The sequence below is a fragment of the Macaca mulatta genome, chromosome 7 (assembly GCF_049350105.2).
Source record: "Macaca mulatta isolate MMU2019108-1 chromosome 7, T2T-MMU8v2.0, whole genome shotgun sequence".
NCBI lineage: Eukaryota > Metazoa > Chordata > Mammalia > Primates > Cercopithecidae > Macaca > Macaca mulatta.
In genome coordinates, this window is record NC_133412.1 from 54,876,193 (window position 1) to 54,897,122 (window position 20,930).

The following is a 20,930-nucleotide window of genomic DNA, read 5'->3' on the forward strand; positions in this document are numbered from 1 at the left end:
AGTAATCAAAATAGTGTGGTATTGGCATAAAGACAGACATACAGACTGCTATGGTTTGGCTGTCTGTCCCTTCAAACCACATGTTGAAATATGTGATCTGGCCGGGCGTGGTTGCTCTCACCTGTAATCCCAGCACTTTGGGAGACCGAGGCGGGCAGATCACGAGGTCAAGAGATCAAGACCATCCTGGTCAAAATGGTGAAACCTTGTATCTACTAAAAATACAAACCTTAGCTGGTGTGGTAGCGTGCACCTGTACTCCCAGCTACTTGGTAGGCTGAGGCAGGAGAATCGCTTGAACCCAGGAGGTATAGGCTGCAGTGAGCCAAGATCACACCACTGCACTCTAGCCTGGCAACAGAGTGGGACTCCGTCTCAAAAAATATATATATATGTAATCAATATGTGAAACATTAATTGCCAATGTTGGAGGTAGAGGCCTAATGGGAAGTGTTTGGGTCATGGGAACAGATCCCTCATGAATAGATTAATGCCCTCAGGGGAAAGGGGTGAGCTCTGCTATATTAGTTCCTGCAAAAGTTCCCTCAAGAGCTGGTTGTTTTAGTCTGGTACCTCCCTCCTCTCTTACTGCCTCCTCTTTCACCATGTGATCTGCACATGCTGACTCTCCTTCACCTTCTGCCATCACTGGAGTCAGCCTGAGGCCCTCACCAGAAGGAGATGATGGTGCCATGCTTCTTGTACAGCCTACAGAATAGTGAGCTAAATAAACCTCTTCTCTTTATAAATTACCCAGCCTCAAGTATTCCTTTATCACAACACAAATGGGCTGAGACAGACCAATGGGAGGGTTTGTCTCTTCAACAAATGGTGCTGGGAAATATGTATATTCTTATGCAAAAGAATTAAGTTGAACCCCTACCTCAGATCACACACAAAAATTAACTCAAAATGTTTTTATGATTTAAATATAAAAATCTAAAACCACAAAATCTCAGAAGAAAACAAAGAGGTAAATCTTCATGATCTTCGATTTGATAATTATTTCCTAGCACCAAAAACTAAGCAACAAAAAAAGATAAATAAATTGGAATTTGACATTAAAAATTTTTATTAAAAGAACATTATCAAGAAAGTGAAAAGACAACTTGCAAAATTAAAGAAAGTATTTGCAAATCACAAGTTTCATAAGGATCTAGTGTCCAGAACATATAAAGAACTCTTATAACTAAACAACAAAAAGATGAACTGCCCAGGTAAAAGGTGAGCAAAGGATTTTGAACAGAGATTTTTTTCCAAGAAGATATACAAATGGCCAAAAAGTACATGAAAAGATGCTCAACAGTATTAGTCTTTGGGGAATAGATAAATTTCTTGAGTGACACAAATTATATAATAGAAACAGATATTAGGAATAGCTCTACGTAAATTAAAGAAATAAAACTTTTAGGCAAAAACCCTCCCACAAAGAAAACCAGATCCAGATAGCTTTCTTGGTGGATTTTACAAAAAAAAAAAAAAATTAAACAATAAATTGTACCAATTCTACACAAACAACTCTAAAGAAACTGAAGATAATGGAAGCCTTCCTAAATCACTTTACAAAGCCAGCATATCCTGTTACCAAAAACAAAGACATTAAAGAAAAAAAACTATAGAACACCCTCGGTCATGAACACTGATGCAAAAATTCCTAAAATTTTAGCAAATCAAATTCACCAATATATAAAAACGATAATATACTATGACTACATGAGGTTTATCCCAGAAATGCACAGTTGATTTAATATATGAAAATCAATCAGTGAAATTCATCATTAAAAAATTTTTAAAATTATATCTTAATTGACAAAACACCATGTGAACAATTTTAAAGTCCAATCATGGTAAAGATTTTCAGTAAACTAAGACTAGAAAGAAATTTCCTCAATTTGATAACAAACATCTATGAAACATCTATAGCTAATATCATACTTAATGGTGAAGAGTAAATGCTTTTCTCCTGAGACTGGGAACAAGGAAAGACGTCAGCTCTCTTCACAACTCTCAACACTGTAGTAGTCCCGGCCATTGCAATACAAGGAGATAAAAAACAAAAAACATACAGACTGGAAAGAAAGAAATAACAATAGACCTAATAAGTGAGTTTATTAGCAAGGTTGTAGAATACAAGGTACATATACAGAAATCAACTGCACTGCTATATATTAGCAATAAACAGAAAAAAAACCATTGAATATACCATCAAACATATGAACTATAGATAAATTTCACAAAATAGATGCAAAGGCAAGAATCTAAATAAGTTGAGATATATATCATGTTCATGGAAATGCTCAATATCATTAAGATGTCAATTCTCCCCCAAATTAATCTATAAATTCAATGCAAACGCATTTTAAACCCAGATAGGCTTTAAAAAAATCTTTGTAGAAATTCAAAAGCTGATCCTGTAATTTATATGGAATACAAAGGATCTAAAATAGCCAAAATAGCTTGGAAAAAAACAACAAAGCTTACGGACGTGTACTTTCTGATTTCAATTTATTATAAAGGTACAATAATCAAGATAGAGTGGTACTGGTATAAAAACAGGCACAGAGATAAAGGAAACAGAATCAAGTTAGAAAGAAAACTCACATATTCATGGCCAATTCATTTTCAACAATGTTATTAAAGCAATTCAATGTAAAAAGAACAGTCTTAAACAACTGGTGCTGGAACAGTACATACCCACATGAAAAAAAAATCTCAACCATAACTCATAATACACACAAGTACAAAACCTAAAAAATCAAATCAAAAAAATTTAGAAAACATGAATTAGACCTGTAACTAGTAAGAACATTGATCAGTAATTTAGTAATCTCCTAAGAAAATTCCTGGACCTTATGGCTTCATGGGTGAATTCTACCAAACACTTAAAGAACTAACACCAAACCTTCTCAAACTCCAAACAACTGAAGAGGAGGGAATACATCCTAACTCATTCTATGGGGCCAGCATTACCCTGATACCAAAACCAGACAGAAACTAAAAGGAAAAAACTATAGACCAATATCCTTTATCAATATTAACGCAAAAACTCTCAACAAAATACTAGCAAAGCATATTAAAAGAATTATACACCATGACCAAGTAGGATTTATTCCTGGAAGGGTTCGAAATACGGAAACTGACCAATGTAATATAACATATTAACAGAATTAAAGAGGGAAAAAACATACAGTCTCAATTGATGCACAAGAAAACATTTGACAATTAAACATTTTTCATGACAAAAAACAACAAACTAGGAACAGAACAAACTCAAAAGCGATATATGAAAAAACCTCAACAAATATCATACTCAATGGTAAAAGACTGAGAGCTTTTACTCTGCTATTAGGAACAAGATAAAGATACCTGCTTTCACCACTTTTTTTTTACTGAGACGGAGTCTTGCTCTGTCACCCAGGCTGGAGTGCAGTGGCGCGATCTAGGCTCATTGCAAGCTCCACTTCCCGGGTTCACGCCATTCTCCTGCCTCAGCCTCCCAAGTAGCTGGGACTATAGGTGCCCACCACCACGCCCAGCTAATTTTTTGTATATTTAGTAGAGACGGGGTTTCACTGTGTCAGCCAGGATGGTCTCAATCTCCTGACCTCGTGATCTGCCCGCCTCGGCCTCCCAAAATGCTGTGATTACGGGTGTAAGCCACTGTGCCTGGCCGTTTTCACCGCTTCTATTTAAAGTAGCACTAGAAATTCAAGCCAGAAGAATTAGGAAAGTAAAAGAAATAGTGTCCAAATTTAGAAAATAGTAAGATTATCTTTGTTCACAGATGATATGAACTTATATGTAGAAAACACTTACAGATTCCACCAAACAAAAACTGTTAGAACTAATAAAAATTCAGTAAAGAAGCAGGATACAAAGTCAACATACAAAAATCAATTGCATTTCTATACACTAACAAGGAACAATCTGAAAAGGAGATTATGAAAACAATCCCATTAACAATAGCATCAAAAATAATAAAATACTTAGTAATTAACCAAGGAGGCAAAAGACACATACAATAAAAAGTACAAAACATTGTTGAAAAATTAAAGACAACACAAATAAATAAAAAATTATCCCATGATCATGAACCAGAACACTTAAAATTGTTAAGACATCAACAATACACAAAGTGATCTATAGATTCAATGCAATCTCTATCAAAATCCCAATGATGACTATGCAGGAACAGAAAAGTCCACCCTAAAATTCATATGGAATCTCAAGGGACCCCAAATAACCAAAACAATCTTTAAAAAGAACAACAAAATTGGATGACTCACACTTCCTAATTTCAAAACTTAAAACTACAAACATCAAAACAGTATAGTACTAGCACTAAAACAAACATACAGACCTATGGAATAGAACAGGGAGCTAAGAAATAGACCCTCACAGATATAGTCAAATGATTTTTGACAAGGATGCCAAGACAATTTAATGGACAAAGAACAGTCTTTTCAGCAAATGGCAATGGGAAAACTCGACAGTCACATGCAAAAGAATCAAGCTAAACCTTACCTAACTCTATATGCTGAAATTAACTCAAAATGGATCAATTACCTAAACGTAAGATCTAAAGCTATAAAACTCTTAGAAGACACAGGATCAAAGTGTCACGACACTAGATTTTGCAATGACTTACTGGATATGACACCAAAGTCACAGGCAACAAAAGAAAAAACAGACAAACTGGACTTTGCGAAAATTAAAATATTTTGCGTGTCAAAAGATGTTACTTTTGTCAAAGTAAAAATGCAACCCACAGAATGGGAGAAAACATTTGCAAATCATATCTTTGATTTAAAAACAAATTGATATCAAGAATATATGAAGAAGTCTTAAAACTCCACAACAAAAAAACAAACAACTCAATTCAAAAATGGGCAAATGACTTGAATAGACATTTCTCCAAAGAGGATATACAAATGGCCAATAAGCACATGAAAAGATGCTCAACACCACTAATCATTAGAGAAATGCAAATCAAAACTACAACGAGACACCAAATAACACACATTAGAATGACTACTATCACAAAAACAAAATGATGGAAGTTAGAGAGGATATGGAATAACTGGAACCCTTGTGCACTACTGATGGGAATGTAAAAATGTTGAACTACATGTAGAAAACAGCATGGTGATTCCTCAAAAAATTAAAAATAGAATTACCATAAGATCCAGACTTTCCAATTCTGGGTATATACCCAAAAGAATTCAAAGCAGGGACTCGAGAGTTATTTGTACATCCATATTTACAACAGCACTATTCACAATAGCTAAAGTGTAGTAATAACTCAAATGTCCATTGAGATATGAATGGATAAGCAAAATGTGGTATATACATACAATGGAAAATTACTCAGCCTGAAAAGGGATGGAAATTCTAACATATGCTATAACACTGAAGACCTAATGCTAAATGAAATAAGCCAGTCACAAAAAGATAAAATTATATTATATCATTCCATTTATAAGAGGCACTTAGAGTAGTCAAAATCATAGATCTAGAAAGTAGAATGATCATTGCCAGGGGCTGGTGGTGAGAATGAGGAGTTACTGTTTAATGAGCACAGAGTTTCAGTTTTACAAGATGAAAAAGACTAATGGAGATACATGGTGGTGATGACTGCATAACATGAATGCATTAAAACCACTGAACTGTATACTTAACAGATGATAAATATTACATTACGTTTTTCCCACAAAAAAAGGAAAAAAAATTAAGACTCTATACACATATTTTAAAAATTACTGAAATTAAAATGTGTAACTGTGTCAAGTGCTGGTCAGAATATAGCACAACTAGAACTCCCATTCACTACTGGTAGGAATGGAAAACCATGTGTAAAACTTAAACATGAACCTATTGTAAGATGCTATACTAATCCACTCCTAGGTTTTCATAAAATAAAAATGAAAGTACACATCTGCACAAAGACATATATATGAATTGCCACAGCAGCTATATTTGTAATAGAAAAAAACTGGAAAGAAAACACATGTCCATCAACAAGTGACTGGGTTAACAAATTACGGTATTTCCATACGTAAAGAAATGGAAGGAATGACTCAGCAATGAAAAGGAAGGAATTATTCACACACACAACAGGATGAAGTTCCAAGTAACTATTATGAGGGAAAGCCAGAGAAAAGAATAGATAATGTATGATTCCACACACATAAGTTCTAGAAAATGCAAACATTTATACCGATAGAAAGCAGATCAGTAATTAGATAATAGAGTTGAATGAAGGAATGAATTACAAAGAGGAATTGTATATTATGTTCATTGTACTGATAGTTTCAAGGATATAATACATGTCAAAACTCATCAAATGGAATAAATTACATATGTGCTGCTTATTATCTATCAATTATACCTTTGTATAATAAAATAATAATAGATGGCTCACAGAATTATCAAAGGGATAAAATATTGCACCTCGTAAGTTTTAAATGAGCCTGTAAAATGCTGTTATCCTAGAACAGAATAAACACTGGATAAACATTATCTTCTATTACTATTATATAACAATTGAAAAAAGTACTTGGGTAATTAAGTTAACATTTAAAGCTCTTATGATATACCTTAGCTTCTTCTTCTTGTGCTTTTTTCACAATTGCTTGTAATTGCACTTCCCGCTTAAACTCAGCATGAAGTAATTTTTCTTCCATCATCCTGCGTCGTTGATCTAGTAATTCTTCCTTCCACTTCCGGACATCCTTCTCCTGCGTATAGTGAATTATCACATCCTTAATTTCAATATATACAATCATTTAAATGAAGTACTAATAAATAAATGGCTTATGAAATATAAACTCTAAGTGTGGAAAAATGTGCAGCAACATGACTAACAATTAAGGACGAGAACTATGAGGCCAGACTACCTAAATTCATAATCTACATTGGCCACTTACTAGCTGCATCATCTAGACAACTTTTTTAGCCTATGTCTCAGTTTCCTTATCTATAAACAGCAAATAAAAATAATAATATTACCTCACAGGATTATTTGAAGGTTCATAAAACTCTCAGAACAGTGGCTTAGATATGCCTCTACAGAAATATTTGCATTATTCTTGTACCGTTATCATGAGTATGTTTAAAATGAATATAGTGTATATTTAACCTTATAAACGTTAACATCTCTATGATGTAACCCACATTCAAGAAAAATAAGTAATTTTATCCTAGAAACTGAAAAATGATATCTAACAAATCACATTATTTGCATAAGAAACATTCTCTGAAGGAACAGAGAGGGTTTCACCTACAAAAAAATATAGACATAATAATTGCTACTTTATGTTGTTTTAAGAAATTAACCCTTAAAATTTTAATTCCTTAAAACAACCTCAAACAGAAGAAGTAAAAGCTTGTTCTGTGCTCTAGGAAATAAGATTCAGCACCATGAAAATAAATTATAGAAAATCAGAAGATGGGTCAATATGAGTGGAAAAAACCTAAAATTTTATTTGAGTTGTTTCTCTCAATAATTGTGTTGAACCATCCAAAAAAGTATGATACAAAAATAGCACTACACGAAGAGCCAGATGACATGTCCTTAAAGCCTCAGCTCTGCAAATTATTGGTTGTGTAACACTGGAAACAACACTTAGCCTCTCCTAGATTGTTTTTACATCTATAAAATGAGGTTCAGCACCTGCCTTGTGTACATCATAGAGTTATTGTGGTGATGTGATGACATCACTCATGTGAAACAGTGTTGAAAACAATAATCCATCATACAAATGGAAGATGAAAATTGCCATTAAAATTAATTTAAGAGATACCTACATTGATGAGAAAATAACCAGAACACATCTAAAGTCTTGTATACTTTCACTAATCAACGATTTTCTTGCATGAATACTTGGAGATCATGTTTAGATAAAAGAAAATTTACTATAATTGTGCTGGTATTTAAAAACACAGTAAGAGAAGAATTGTGATTGTGTTAGAGCACTTCTCTTAAGCTAAAATTAAAATAATACATTGACTCTTGTAGAACTCCACAAGAGACTGCTTTTCATATCTAATCTATTCAGCTACATGACAAATTATTGAGATTCAAGTAAAAATAAAACTCAAATAATTTTCTTATAGTCCTAGTCAACTTTACACTGTACTCAACAGAATCTTGCACTACCTAATGTATTTTTATGAACATTCAAATTATGTGGTCCAACTATTTCTCCCAAATTTAAACTACACAGTAAAAGTAATCCAAATAATATGCTTAACCTATGACTATTTATACTCTTTTCTAATACCAGAAGGTAACAAAAGAGTTCACCTGTAATTACAATATAGTGGCCATACATCTTTCATCATGCTGTGTTAGGTACCTGTAGTATGGAGCCTCTGAGATGGTGCCTAGTGATCTAAGCCACCTGGTTTTAAGATCCTTATGTAATCTCCTCCCATATTGTATCAGAACTGTGACCAAAAGAATACAGCAAAAGCAATGCTATAAAACTCAGCACAACTTCCTTTTATTAACTCTCTTAGGTACTTTTTCCTTTCTCTCCCCGACTCTCTCTCTCTGATTTTCTATGGAGAAACCACTGGCCATGTCATGAAGACACTTGGGCTGTAGAAAGGTATACTTGGCAAGAAACTGAGGTTTCTGGCCCACAGCCAAAGGGGAACAAAAGCCAGCAAATAACCGCACAAATGAGTATGGAAGTGGATCCTCCAGACCCAGATGACTATGACCTGACTGATAGCTTGACTAAAAATTCATCAGGCTGGAAGCAGTGGCTCACGCCTGTTATCCCAGTACTTGGGAGGCAGATCACTTCCGGTCAGAAGTTCGAGACCAGTCTGGCCAACATGGTGAAATCTCGTCTCTACCAAAAATACAAAAAATTAGCCAGGTGTGGTGGCGCATGCCTGTAATCCCAGATCCTCAAGAGGCTGAAACAGGAGTATCACTTGAACTCGGGAGGTGGAGGCTGCAGTGAGCCGAGATTGTGCCATGGCACTCCAGCCTAGGCGACAGAGCCAGACTCCATCTCGAAAAAAAAAAAAAAAAATCATCAGAGACCCAGAGCAAGAATGATGGCCAGGTATGATGGCTCACACCTGGAATTCCAGTGCTTTAGAAGGCCAAGGTAGAAGGATTGCTTGATGCCAGGAGTTCAAGACCAGTCTGGGCAACATGGCAAGACCCTGTCTCTACAAAAAAATTAAAAATTTAACCAGGCACGATGGCATGTGCCTGTAATCTTGGTTACTCAAGAGGTTGAGGCAGGAGGATGGCTTCAGCCCAGAAGTTCTAGGCTGCAGTGAGCTATGCTGCATCACCGCATCCCATCCTGGGTGACAGAGCAAGTCCCTGGCTCCAAATAAAACAATAAAAGAATCACTATGCAATTCCTGGTTGCCTTTTTCACAGAAATAGTGACCTGATAAATGTTTGCTGTTTTAAGCTTTTTCCGTTATTTGTCATACAGCATAGATAACACAGTACTCAGTTATAAGAGTGACTGTATATTAAGCAACATCCATCCTAGCACTATGTTACTGTTTTACATACTTGCCTCATTTAAGCATCACAACAGGTTAATAACTACAATTGTCATTTTTCAGAAAAAGAAACTGAAATACAATAATGTTAAGTACCTTGCTCAGGGAATCATAGCTTATTATATGACAAAATCAGGATTTAAACTTGGTTGGCTATCTCCAGAGCCCATGTTATTTCCACTTACCACACTGATCAATAGTTATTCTGCTCTAAATACACAGACTCTCTTCTGCAAATATAATTAGTGCTTATCCAAACTTGATCATCTTTCCCTGATGTTGAAAATAATGGTTTTTCTCTTCTAATCAGTTTACATCCCATTACATTCATAGATTTTCTAATGAGGGAATATCTTTGAATTCCAAGAATAAACTCAAAGTTTCCTATGTTTTCAGGTATTTTGTTTTTTGTTAACTACAGTCATGATGCTGTACATTACATCATCAGAAATTATTAATCTTGCATAAGTCAAACTTTTGTACCCTTTGACCAATACCACTCTATCTCCCCTCTCTGCTTCTATGAATGTGACTTTTTCATATTCCACACAGAAGTGAGATCATGCAGCATTTCTGTGTCTCTTTTCACTTAGCTTAATATCTCTAGCTCCATCCACGTTGTCACAAATGTTAAAATTTCATTCTTTTTAAGGCTAGATAATATTGTTTTTATATATATATATACACACATATATATATATATGAACACACACACACAAAATATATACCATATTTTTTTCATTCGTCAGCAGACACTCAGGTTGTTTCCATATCTTGGCTATTATGAATAATGTTACAGTGAACATGGGTGCACAGATATCTCTTCTTGATCCAGATTTCAATTCCTTTGTATATATACCCAGAAGAAGAACTGCTGATCATATGATAGGCTCTATTTTAATTTTTTGAGGAAATTCCATATTGCTTACTATAATGGTTATACAAATTTACATTCCTACCAACAGCATACAAGGATTCCATTTTCTCCACATCCTCCCTAATACGTGCCTGTCATTTTGAGAATAGCCATCCTAACAAGCATCAGGTGATACTTCACTCAAGTCCGATTTCCATTTCCCTGATCATTTTAGATGCCGAGGACCTTTCCATGTACCTGTTAGCCTTTTGGATTTCTCCTTTTGAGAAGTGTCTCTTTAAGTCCTTTGCCCATTTTTGAGTCAGGCTGTTTTCTTGCCATTGAGTTGTGTGAGTACTTCAAATATTTTGGATATTAATGTCTTATTTGATATATTTTTTACAAATATTTTTCTCATTCCATAGCTGTCTTTTCATTTTGATAATTTTTTCATTTGCTGTACAGGTTTTTAATTTAATTCCACATGTCTAATTTTGCTTTTGTTGCCTGTGTTTTTCTGTCATATTCAAACAATTATCACCAAGATCAATGTCAAGGTTTTTCCGAAAGTTTTCTTCTAAAAGTTGTATGGTTTCAGATCCTATGTTTAAGCCTTTAATCCATTTTGGGTTGATTTTTGTGTATGGTGTAAGATAAGCGTCCAATTTCATTCTTTTGCATGTGGATACCCAGAATTCCCAACATCCTTTGTTGAAAAGATTATGCTTTCCCCATTGTAGGTTCTCAGCATCCTTGTCAAAGACCAGTTGCCCATAATTGCATAGGTTTATTTCTGGGTTTTCTATTAAGTTTCATTGGTCTGTGTGTATGTTTGTATGCTAGTGCCAAATTGTTTGATTACTATACTTTTATAACAAAATTTGAAGTTAGAAAGTATTATGACTATAGCCTTTGCTCTTCTTGCTGAAGATTACTTTCGATCTTTGGGGTCTTTTGGAGCTTCACATGGATTTTAGGACTGTTTCTCTATTTCTCTAAAAACAAATGGTTGGGGTTCTGATAGAGATTGCACTGAAACCGTAGATCACTTAAGGCTGTATGGACATTATAATAATATTAATACTTCTAATCCACGAACTCGGATGTCTATTTACTTGCTGCTTTAAATTTTTTTTTCATAAACTTATAATTTTCACTACACAAGTGATTCAACTCCCTGCTTAAGTTAATTCCTAAGTATTTTATTCTTTTTGTTGCTAATATAAGGAAAACTGTATCCTTAATTTCTCTCTCATATAGATCATAGTGTATGAAAACCCCACTGATTCCTAAGCATGTTGATTTTGTATCTCTAAACATTACTGAATTCATATATTATTTCTCCAAGTTTTCTGTGGAATCTTTAAGGTTTTCCATATTTATGATGTTATCTACAAATAGATAATTTTACTTCTTTCCCTTCCCATATAATGCATTCATTTCTTCTTCTTGCCTGACTGCTTTTCCCAGTATTTCCAGTACTACGTTGGAGAGAAATGGTAAAAGTGGGGATACTTGCCTTTTACCAAATCTTAGAGAAAAAGCTTTCAGTTTTTCCCAATTATGATGTTAACTGTGGGTTGTTCATATATGGGCTGTCTTAGTCTGTTCTGTGCTGCTATAACAGAAAATCAGAAACTAGGTAATTTATTAAGAAAAGAAATGTATTTATCATATAATAGTTCTGGAGACTGGAAGTCCAATAACAAGGTGGTGGCATCTGATTAGGTTCTTCTTATGAAATCAACCCCGGAGGAAAGCAACAGGGTAAGAGAGGGCAAAGGGTGGCAGGGGCACTATGGGGAGCTAAATCCAACCTTTTATAAGGCACCCACTCCTGCAATAAGGACCCACTTCCACAATAATGGTATCAATCCATTCATAAGAGCAGAGCCAATATAACCTAATCTCCTCCTAAAGAACCCACCTCTTAATATGGTTACAATAGTAATTAAACTTCAATATGTGTTTTGGAGGGGATAAACATTAAAACAACAGCATTGGCCTATATTGTATTGAGAAAAGTTCCTTCTATACCTATTATGTTGAGAGTTTTTTTCATGAAAGGATATTGAACTTTGTCAAGTGTTTATCCTGCATCTATTGAGATATTAGTGTTTTTTTGTCTTTCACTGTATTAATACAGTATACTGCATTTATAGATTTTAGTATATTTCACTATACTTACATTCCAGAGATAAATCCCACTCAATCATGGTATGACTGTTAATATATTCTTGAATTTGGTTTGCTAGTATTTTAAAGAGGATTTCTGCATCTATGTTTATCTGGAATATTGGCCTGTAGTTCTCCCCTTTCTTGTGTTTCTGTCTAGATTTGGAATCAGAATGATGCAGGTCTCATAACACAAGTTTGGGCGGTGTAAGAGACAGGAAAAACTAAATTGTTTTTCCTACTCTCACATACAACACAATAACAATTCTCTTCACCCAGATTTTTATGGGGTTTTTCTCATACTGACCACTTCCCTGACGCCACCTAGCTGTCATATAATTCAATCCAATTCTGACATTATCTACCTGGTCCCACAGATAAGGGCTCAGTCCCACAAGACTGCCCCCACAACTTCAGATGCTAATCACAAGTCCCAAGTTCTGACCCATACTTCTGACAAACCAGCTATAAATTTGGGATTCTCACAACTGTCTCCTCAAGTTTGATTCATTTGCTAGAGTGGCCCATAGAACTCAAGGAAACACTTTTACTTACTATTGCCAATTTATTACAAAGGAACTTTTAAAGGATGCAGATAAACAGCTAGATGGAAAAGACGCCTAGGGCAAAGTGTGAAGAAGGGACATGAAACTTACATGCCCTCTCCAGGTATGCCACCTTTCAGGTACCTCCACATGTTTAACAACCCAGAAACTCCCCAAACTCTGTTCTTGGGATTTTTAATGGAAACTTCATTACAGAGGCATGATTTATTAAATCACTGGCTTTGGCAATCAACCGAACCTGGAGGTCCAAGTTCTGGTAGCCAGCACCAATTTTGAGGCTATCCAGGACACTACCAAGAGTAGCGTCATTACAACAAAAGATGCTCCTATCACTCAGCAAAGCCCAAGACATTTAGGAACTCTGTTTCAGATGCTCTTATCACTCAAGAAATTACAAAGATCACAGAAATTATCTGTTGGGAACCAGGGTCAAAGATAACATATTGGAAAAACAATATTATCCTAGTGCTTCTATCTACCAGAGTTTTAGGAGCTCTAAGTCAGGAACCAGGGGCAGAGACCAATATAATATTTCTTATTTCACAAAAGTGTTCCCTCTTCTATTTTTCAGAAAAGTTCAAGAAAGGCTGGTACTACTTCTCCTTTAAATGTTTCATAGAATTCATCAGTGAAGTCATGTGGCCCTAGGCTTTTTTTGTTGGTTTTTTGATTGAGTAATTCAATCTCTGTACTTGTTATTGGTCTGTTTAGGCTCTTTATTTCTTCTTGATTCAGTCATGTTGGGTTGTATATTTCTAGGAATTTATCCACTTCTTCCAAGGTTATCCAATCTGGTGCCATAAATTATTGATAATAGTTCTTTATGATCCTTTTTGTTTCTCTGTTATCCATTGTAATGACTCTACTTTCGTTTCTAATTTATCTAAGTCTTTTTTTTCTTAGACTAGCTAAGAGTTTGATTTTTTTTTATCTTTCCACAAAACCAAGCCTGTTTTGTTGATTTTTTCCCCATTGTTTTTCTCTTTTGCATTTAATTTTTTTGTACTCTAATCATTATTTCTTTCCATATAGTAACTTTGGGGTTAGTTTGTTTTTTCTTTTTCTAGTTCTGTGAGTTAGAAAACTAGGTTAAGTGAGATCTTTCTTCTCTTCTAATTTAGGCATGTATTACTATAATCTTCCCTCAGAGTCTTGTTTTGCTACATCTCACAAATTTTAGTGAGTTATATTTGTTTTCATTTGCTTCAAGGTATTATTTAAATTCCCCTTTATTTCCTCTTTTACCAAATAGTTGTTCAACTGTATGTTTAGTTTTCACATTTTTGCTAATTTTCCCATTTTCTGTTATTGATTTCTAGATTCATTCCACCATGGTCTAAAAGATATTGGTATGATTTCCATCTTCTTAAATTTCTAAATACTAGTGTTGTGACCTAACACATGATCTATTCTGAAGAATGTTTCATGTGCACTTGAGAAGAATGAGTATTCTGCTGATTTGGAGGTAGAAAATCCTGTATATATTTCTTAGGCACATTTAGTGTACAGTGTTGTAAGTCAGGTGTTTCATTATTGATTTTCTACCTGAATGTTCCAACCATTATTGACAGTGGAACACTGAAGTCTCCTACTATTATTTTATTGCTACCATTTTCTCCCTTCAGATTTGTATTTGTTTTATATATTTATAAGATTGCTGGGTGCAAATATATTTAAATTGTTGTATCCTTCTGTTAAACTGACTCTTTTGTCATTATTTAATGGCCTTCTTCCTCTCTAGGGACAGTTCTTGTCCTAAAGTCTGTTTTGTCTAAGTTTAGCCACTTCTGCTCTCTTTTGGTTATAATTTACATGGAATAAGATACTCCTTCGTGTTCAGCCAAGTCTGTTCAAAGCAGCATATGGTTGGGTATTTTTTCTTTAATTCATTGAGTCACTCTATGCCCTTTGATTGAGGAGTTTAATCCATTTATACTTGAAGTAATTATTAACAGTAAGTAAAGATTTATTACTGCCATTTTGCTACTTATTTTCTGCTTGTTTTGCAGGCTTTTGTTCCTTACTCTATTGCTGTCTTCATTTGTTATTTGATTGTGGGGTTTTTTTTTTCTAATGGTTTGGTTTGATTTCTCTTTAGCATTTGTGTATTTACAATAGGTTTGCCTTTGTGGTTACAATTGTCTACTTTAATTTGGTAACAACGTAAATTCAATGGCCTACAAAACTCTACACTTTTACCTACCCGTACACTATGTGTTTTTGAAGTCAGAGTTTACTACTTTTCATACTGTAAATCCAATATCAATTTTCTGTCATTATACTTATTTTTAATACCTTTTTGTCTTTTAAGTCCTCTCCCCCACCCTACCTTAGTAACAGGATGCTGCTCTGTTTCCCAGGCTGCAATGCAATGGGGCAATCCTAGCTCACTGCAGCCTCAAACTCCCAGGTTCAAGTGATCCTTCTGCCTCGGTTTCACAGGTAGCTGAGACTACAGGTGCCTACCACCATAACTGATAATTTTTTTGTTCTTCCTTCTTTTTGTAGAGATGAGCTCTTGCTACATTGTTCAGGCTGGTGTGAGACACCTGGCCTCATGTGATCTTCCCACCCCAGCCTCCTAAAGCAGTGGGATTACAAGTGTGAGTCACCACACCCAGCCTTCTTTAAAGTTTTATATTGGGGTTGCAGTTATTTCTGTACCACCCTTAACAGTATTATGTTATTCTGTATTTGACTGTACATTTACCCCTGAGCTTTACATACTTTCTTCCATACGTTTTTACATTGGTGTTTATCATTTTTCAATTCCATTTTAAGAACTCCATTAGGCCGGGCGCGGTGGCTCAAGCCTGTAATCCCAGCACTTTGGGAGGCCGAGACGGGCGGATCACGAGGTCAGGAGATCGAGACCATCCTGGCTAATATGGTGAAACCCCGTCTCTACTAAAAAAAATACAAAAAACTAGCCGGGCGAGGTGGTGGGCGCCTGTAGTCCCAGCTACTCGGGAGGCTGAGGCAGGAGAATGGCGTAAACCCGGGAGGCGGAGCTTGCAGTGAGCTGAGATCCGGCCACTGCACTCCAGCCTGGGCGACAAAGCGAGACTCTGTCTCAAAAAAAAAAGAACTCCATTAGCATTTCTTCTCAGGCAAGCCTAGTGATGACAAACTCCCTCAATTTTCATGTGTCTGGGAAAGACTTTATCTCCTTTCATTTTTAAGGATAGCTTTCCAGGGTATAATAATCATGGCTGGTCAGGTTCCCCCCCCCCCAGTACTTTGAATATATCATCCCATTATCTCCTAGCCTGGAATATACATGTTGAGAAATTCACTGATCATTTCGTGGGGGTAGAGGCTGGCTTCCCTTGTATGAGATGAGTTGCCTTTCTCAGGCAGCTTTCAAAATTCTATCTTTGAGTTTTGACAATTATAATAAGTCTTGATGTAGACTTCTTTAACTGTTGTGGGGTTCTGTGAGCCTGAGTCTGGATATCTCTTTTGCTCTCCATATTTAGGAAGTTTTGGGTTATTTCTTTTAAAAAAGAAAAAAGCTTTCTGCCTGCTTCTCTTCAATCCCTATAATGCATATATTCATTCAATTCTAGTGTCCCATAAGTTCCAGAGACTTTCTTCATTTTTTTCATTCTTTCTTTCCTCTTACTGGGTAATTCCAAATGACCTGTTTTCAAGTTCTCTTGATTCTTTCTTCTGCTTCACTAAGTCTGCTGCTGAAGCTCTCTACTGCACTTTCTAGTTTCTTCAGCGTATTTCTCACCTCTAGAATTTCTGTTTGGTTCTTTCTCATGGCTTCACTTTCTTGATGTTCTCATTTTGTTTTTATGTTGTTTTCCTGATTTTGTTACATTATTTATCTGTGTTCTCTTACAGTTCACTGACCTTCAACAGTTATTTTGAATATTTTATCAGGGACTTCATGGATCTTCATTTGTTTGGATTGCTTGCTGGATATTTATTGTATTCTCTTGGTGGTGTCAAGTTTTCCTGATTTTTCATGTTCCTTGTATCCTTGCATTGCTGTCTGTGCACTTAAAGAAGTAGTCACATTCTCCAGTTTTTATGGACTGGCTTCAGAAAGGATAGCCAATTACTCAGATGGGAGCACTGCCTTGGGGGGAATGCAGGAGTATATTATTGCACTAAGCCTAGTGGCACACAGAGTGCCAAAGTGCAGGCAAGTACAACAACTCCTGGTTTATATGTATGCACTGGCGTGGCAGCTCAGGGAGCTACAGTTGGCAATATCAGTAACAGGGCAGTCCTCAGCTCCAAAAGCTACAGGGTGTAGGCAGTGGCTGCCAGCAGCACCTCTGTGTTAAGAAGTGAGCACCCCCGGGTAGGTGGGAGCCAAGGCAGGTGGTGGCAGAGGCCAGGTGGAGTTTGGTTGCAGGCATACATGTGGCAGTGGGGGCCATGGCCAGCTGTGGCCATGTGTGTGCATGGCTATTTGGCCCGCTGCATATGGACATGGATTGACAACAACTGTGGGACAGGGCGGTAGCTTGCATTCCTCCAGCTGAAGGGGTTGGCTGCAGACATATAAACAGAAGTAAAAACCAGAGCCAAGAGCAAGGACCAGGGCTGGCCATGGGCAAACACACTACAAACTGATAGTCTTAGGCTCCAAATTGTCTACCAGGTCATTCTGCTCTTTAGACAAACCTCTCCAAGGAAACCCTCCAATGAAAATGGCAAAAGACAAGTAGAGCTTTAATAATCCATGCTAACCCTGCAAAATATCAATTTACTAGATAATTTGAAAATGATGATTTGTTTATAGTTAACCTTCTTGGATTCAATAGATTAAAATGCCTTTGTTTCCTAGCAAATCTAATTATTTTATGGTTATTTTAGCTTCTCTCAGACCAGAAGTAGAGTTGAAAATAAGCCCACTAACTTCAGACTATCATAATTTCCTAAAAAATAAAAACTCACCCTTTCTAACAATTTCTGAAGCTTTAATGTTTTCTCTTCACGTAACTTTTCCCTTAGCTGCTGTGCTTTCATTTGTTTTTCTTCATGTTTCTTCTTAGATTCTGCAATTGTTCTATTAATACAAACAAATGGACAAGAGACATGAAATGTTTACATGATAAGGCCAGAAAAAGTGTTCTTTAGACTTCATAGTTCTTAAAGTATGCAAAACTAATTTTGGCCCAACACTTCAGGAAAGCTTTGTTACTTTTCAATGGATCTGAAACTGTCCTGAAGTAATGTGCCCAAAAATGCCATGTAGCATTTTTATTTAACAATCAAGAGTGGCTAGTTTTCTTCCTGTGAACCACTTCAAATTAATTTTCAAATGCCAGACCTTTTACGAGAGGGTGAAGAAAGTTTTTCATGCATGTGAATTCCATGCCCTGGAGGTCTAGCAGGTTCTTCTTCTACAATGTCCCCCCAGGATGTATTTTGGCGCCAAGACTCACGAGCTGTTTAGAAAAAAATACTATCATTGTTTAACCACATAGGTCTATAAAACATTTGAGAACAAACTTTTGAACACTGTACTAACACAGCCAATATGCATATACACAATACCTTCATAGTCTGCAAGGACATCGTTCCAGTCCATGGACATACCACAGAAAGATACACTCCCACTGCCCATGCTGGCCTAAAATGTAATAAGGGAAGCTGAAAATCAAATCTTTGAACACAATTACAACTTTAGAAAATGAACCACACATGAAAATTTCCTACCTATTGTTAATATATTCCATTAAACCAACAGTTAAAAACCAGGAAAACGGTACCTACCAGTACACTCATAATAATTACCAAGTTAAAATACACAGCCTATTCATATTAAGAGCCTAGCAGCCATTAACAGCAGAGACAAATGAAGTAAATTTAAGAAATATACTGGTCTTATCCTATTACTACATAAATTACTACATATACAGACCAAATACTGAAGAACTGAAGATTGTTTGGCATTAAAATTTAATAAACCAATATGTAAAACATTTAAAGTTATTTTATTCTTTAACAAATTCCCATCATTAACATATATATCCTAAGCACTTAGTAAAGGAAGGTAGTGTATCATTTGCTCATTTATTTATTTATTTATTTATTTTTGAGATTGAGTCTCACTCTGTGGCCCAGGCTGGAGTGCAGTGGCATGATCTCAGCTCACTGCAACCTCCACCTCCCGGGTTCAAACTATTCTCCTGCCTCAGCCTCCCGAGTAGCTGGGACTATAGGAGCCCGCCACCACACCCAGCTAATTTTTGTATTTTTAATAGAGGCGGGGTTTCATCATATTGGCCAGGCTGGTCACAAACTCCTGACCTTGTGATCCACCAGACTCGGCCTCCCAAAGTGCTGGGATTACAGGCGTGAGCCACCATGCCCAGCCTACTTTTTGCTAATAGAATACAAAAGTAAAATACCTTAGCTTTGTCTTCACTCTCTATAAATTATAATTAGAGTAATGTTGAGTTCTTACTTTATGTCAGACTCAATTTTTTAACTGTTTTTAATAGAGCGGGGTTTTGCTATGTTGCCCAGGCTGGTCTCGAACTCCTGTCCTCAAGCAATCCTACTGCCTTGACCTCCCAAAGTGCTGAGATTACAAGCATACAGCACCACGACTGGCCTAGACTCAATTTCTTGACTGGTAAAATCACAATAACAACTTCTAATTTGTCAACTGTATCATATATGAAAATACTTACTAATGGTAAAGTGCTAACAAAAGATTTGCTATTGTTTATTATATAAGTCTAAATCATCCTGAGAATAATAGTTATGATTACTGAACATGATTTTTAAGTAACTAATTTTAAATAGGACTAGAAGGACTCCAAGTCTTTCTGGCCCAGATAATTTTGTTTCTAAATATAAATTTTGAATAGTTATGTTAAAAAGTCTCACAGAAAAATCACTGTCGTTGTCAGTTTCAATGTTAATATCATTGTTTTCTTCAGCTTCAATTTCTCTAGTTAACTGTTCTTCTTCAGCAATAGCACTAGCAATGGCTTCTTCATTGGCCTTTTCTAGACGATCTGCTAGCTCTTCTTTTTTAGCAAGGACTTCTGCCATGGACTATAAAGTTAAAAACACATAAACAAAAAGAAAAATCATCACTTGACTGGAAAGTAATCATTTTTTATGTTATAACATGAACTCAACAGTATACATAAAATTGTACTGATCTAGAACCATAAAAGGTGGGGTTCTATATAAGCTCATCCACTTACTAGCTGTGTGCCTTAGAAGCTTCTAAAAACCAAGAACCTACTTGGTATTCCATAAAATGGAACAATAATCAATGATTTGCCTTATTTACCAGACAGCTATGTATGAGAAACTGTGAAGTTATTTATTTAACAGGTATTATTAATGACAAAGTGTGAATTTCATTTAAGTGCCAAAATTTAAAACAATTATAGATTGAATACACTCATTAAATGTAAAATCAAAATAGTATACTATAATGGGAACATGGAAAGAATATATGCTACACTGGTGATGATGCTTTCTGAACATATATACACCTAACTTTAAAAAATGCATTATAAATAATAAAAACACATGAAATTCATTAATTAATAAATCCTCATGAGAAGCTAAAAATGTATACTAGAAACCCTAAATCAAACACTGAAATAACAAAAAACGTGTGGTTAATAAGCCATCAAAGGTGATAAAATAAAATTATTAAAAAATTAAAAATGGAAGGAAGAACACAAGTCAAAGAGAAAACAAATAGTAAAATGGTGGATTTAAACAAACTATATCAATAATTATATTACATGTAAATGTAACATGTAATAGGCAGAGATTATCAAATTAGATAAAAAATA

At 35.5% G+C, this 20,930-nt stretch overlaps 1 protein-coding gene across 28 annotated transcripts in view; it reads right to left on the reverse strand.

Annotated features, from left to right (window-relative positions):
* SCAPER (S-phase cyclin A associated protein in the ER) overlaps nucleotides 1-20,930 on the reverse strand; it is a 568,707-nt gene that overhangs the window by 404,788 nt on the left and 142,989 nt on the right. For all 28 annotated transcript variants that reach the window (XM_077939992.1, XM_077939989.1, XM_077939985.1 and 25 more), the window contains 5 exons: nucleotides 19,999-20,169; nucleotides 18,658-18,733; nucleotides 18,431-18,548; nucleotides 18,055-18,166; nucleotides 6,597-6,737 (listed from right to left, as the gene is read on the reverse strand). In XM_077939992.1, the coding sequence (XP_077796118.1) occupies nucleotides 6,597-6,737; nucleotides 18,055-18,166; nucleotides 18,431-18,548; nucleotides 18,658-18,733; nucleotides 19,999-20,169 (618 nt within the window). The remainder of the gene's footprint in view (nucleotides 1-6,596; nucleotides 6,738-18,054; nucleotides 18,167-18,430; nucleotides 18,549-18,657; nucleotides 18,734-19,998; nucleotides 20,170-20,930) is intronic.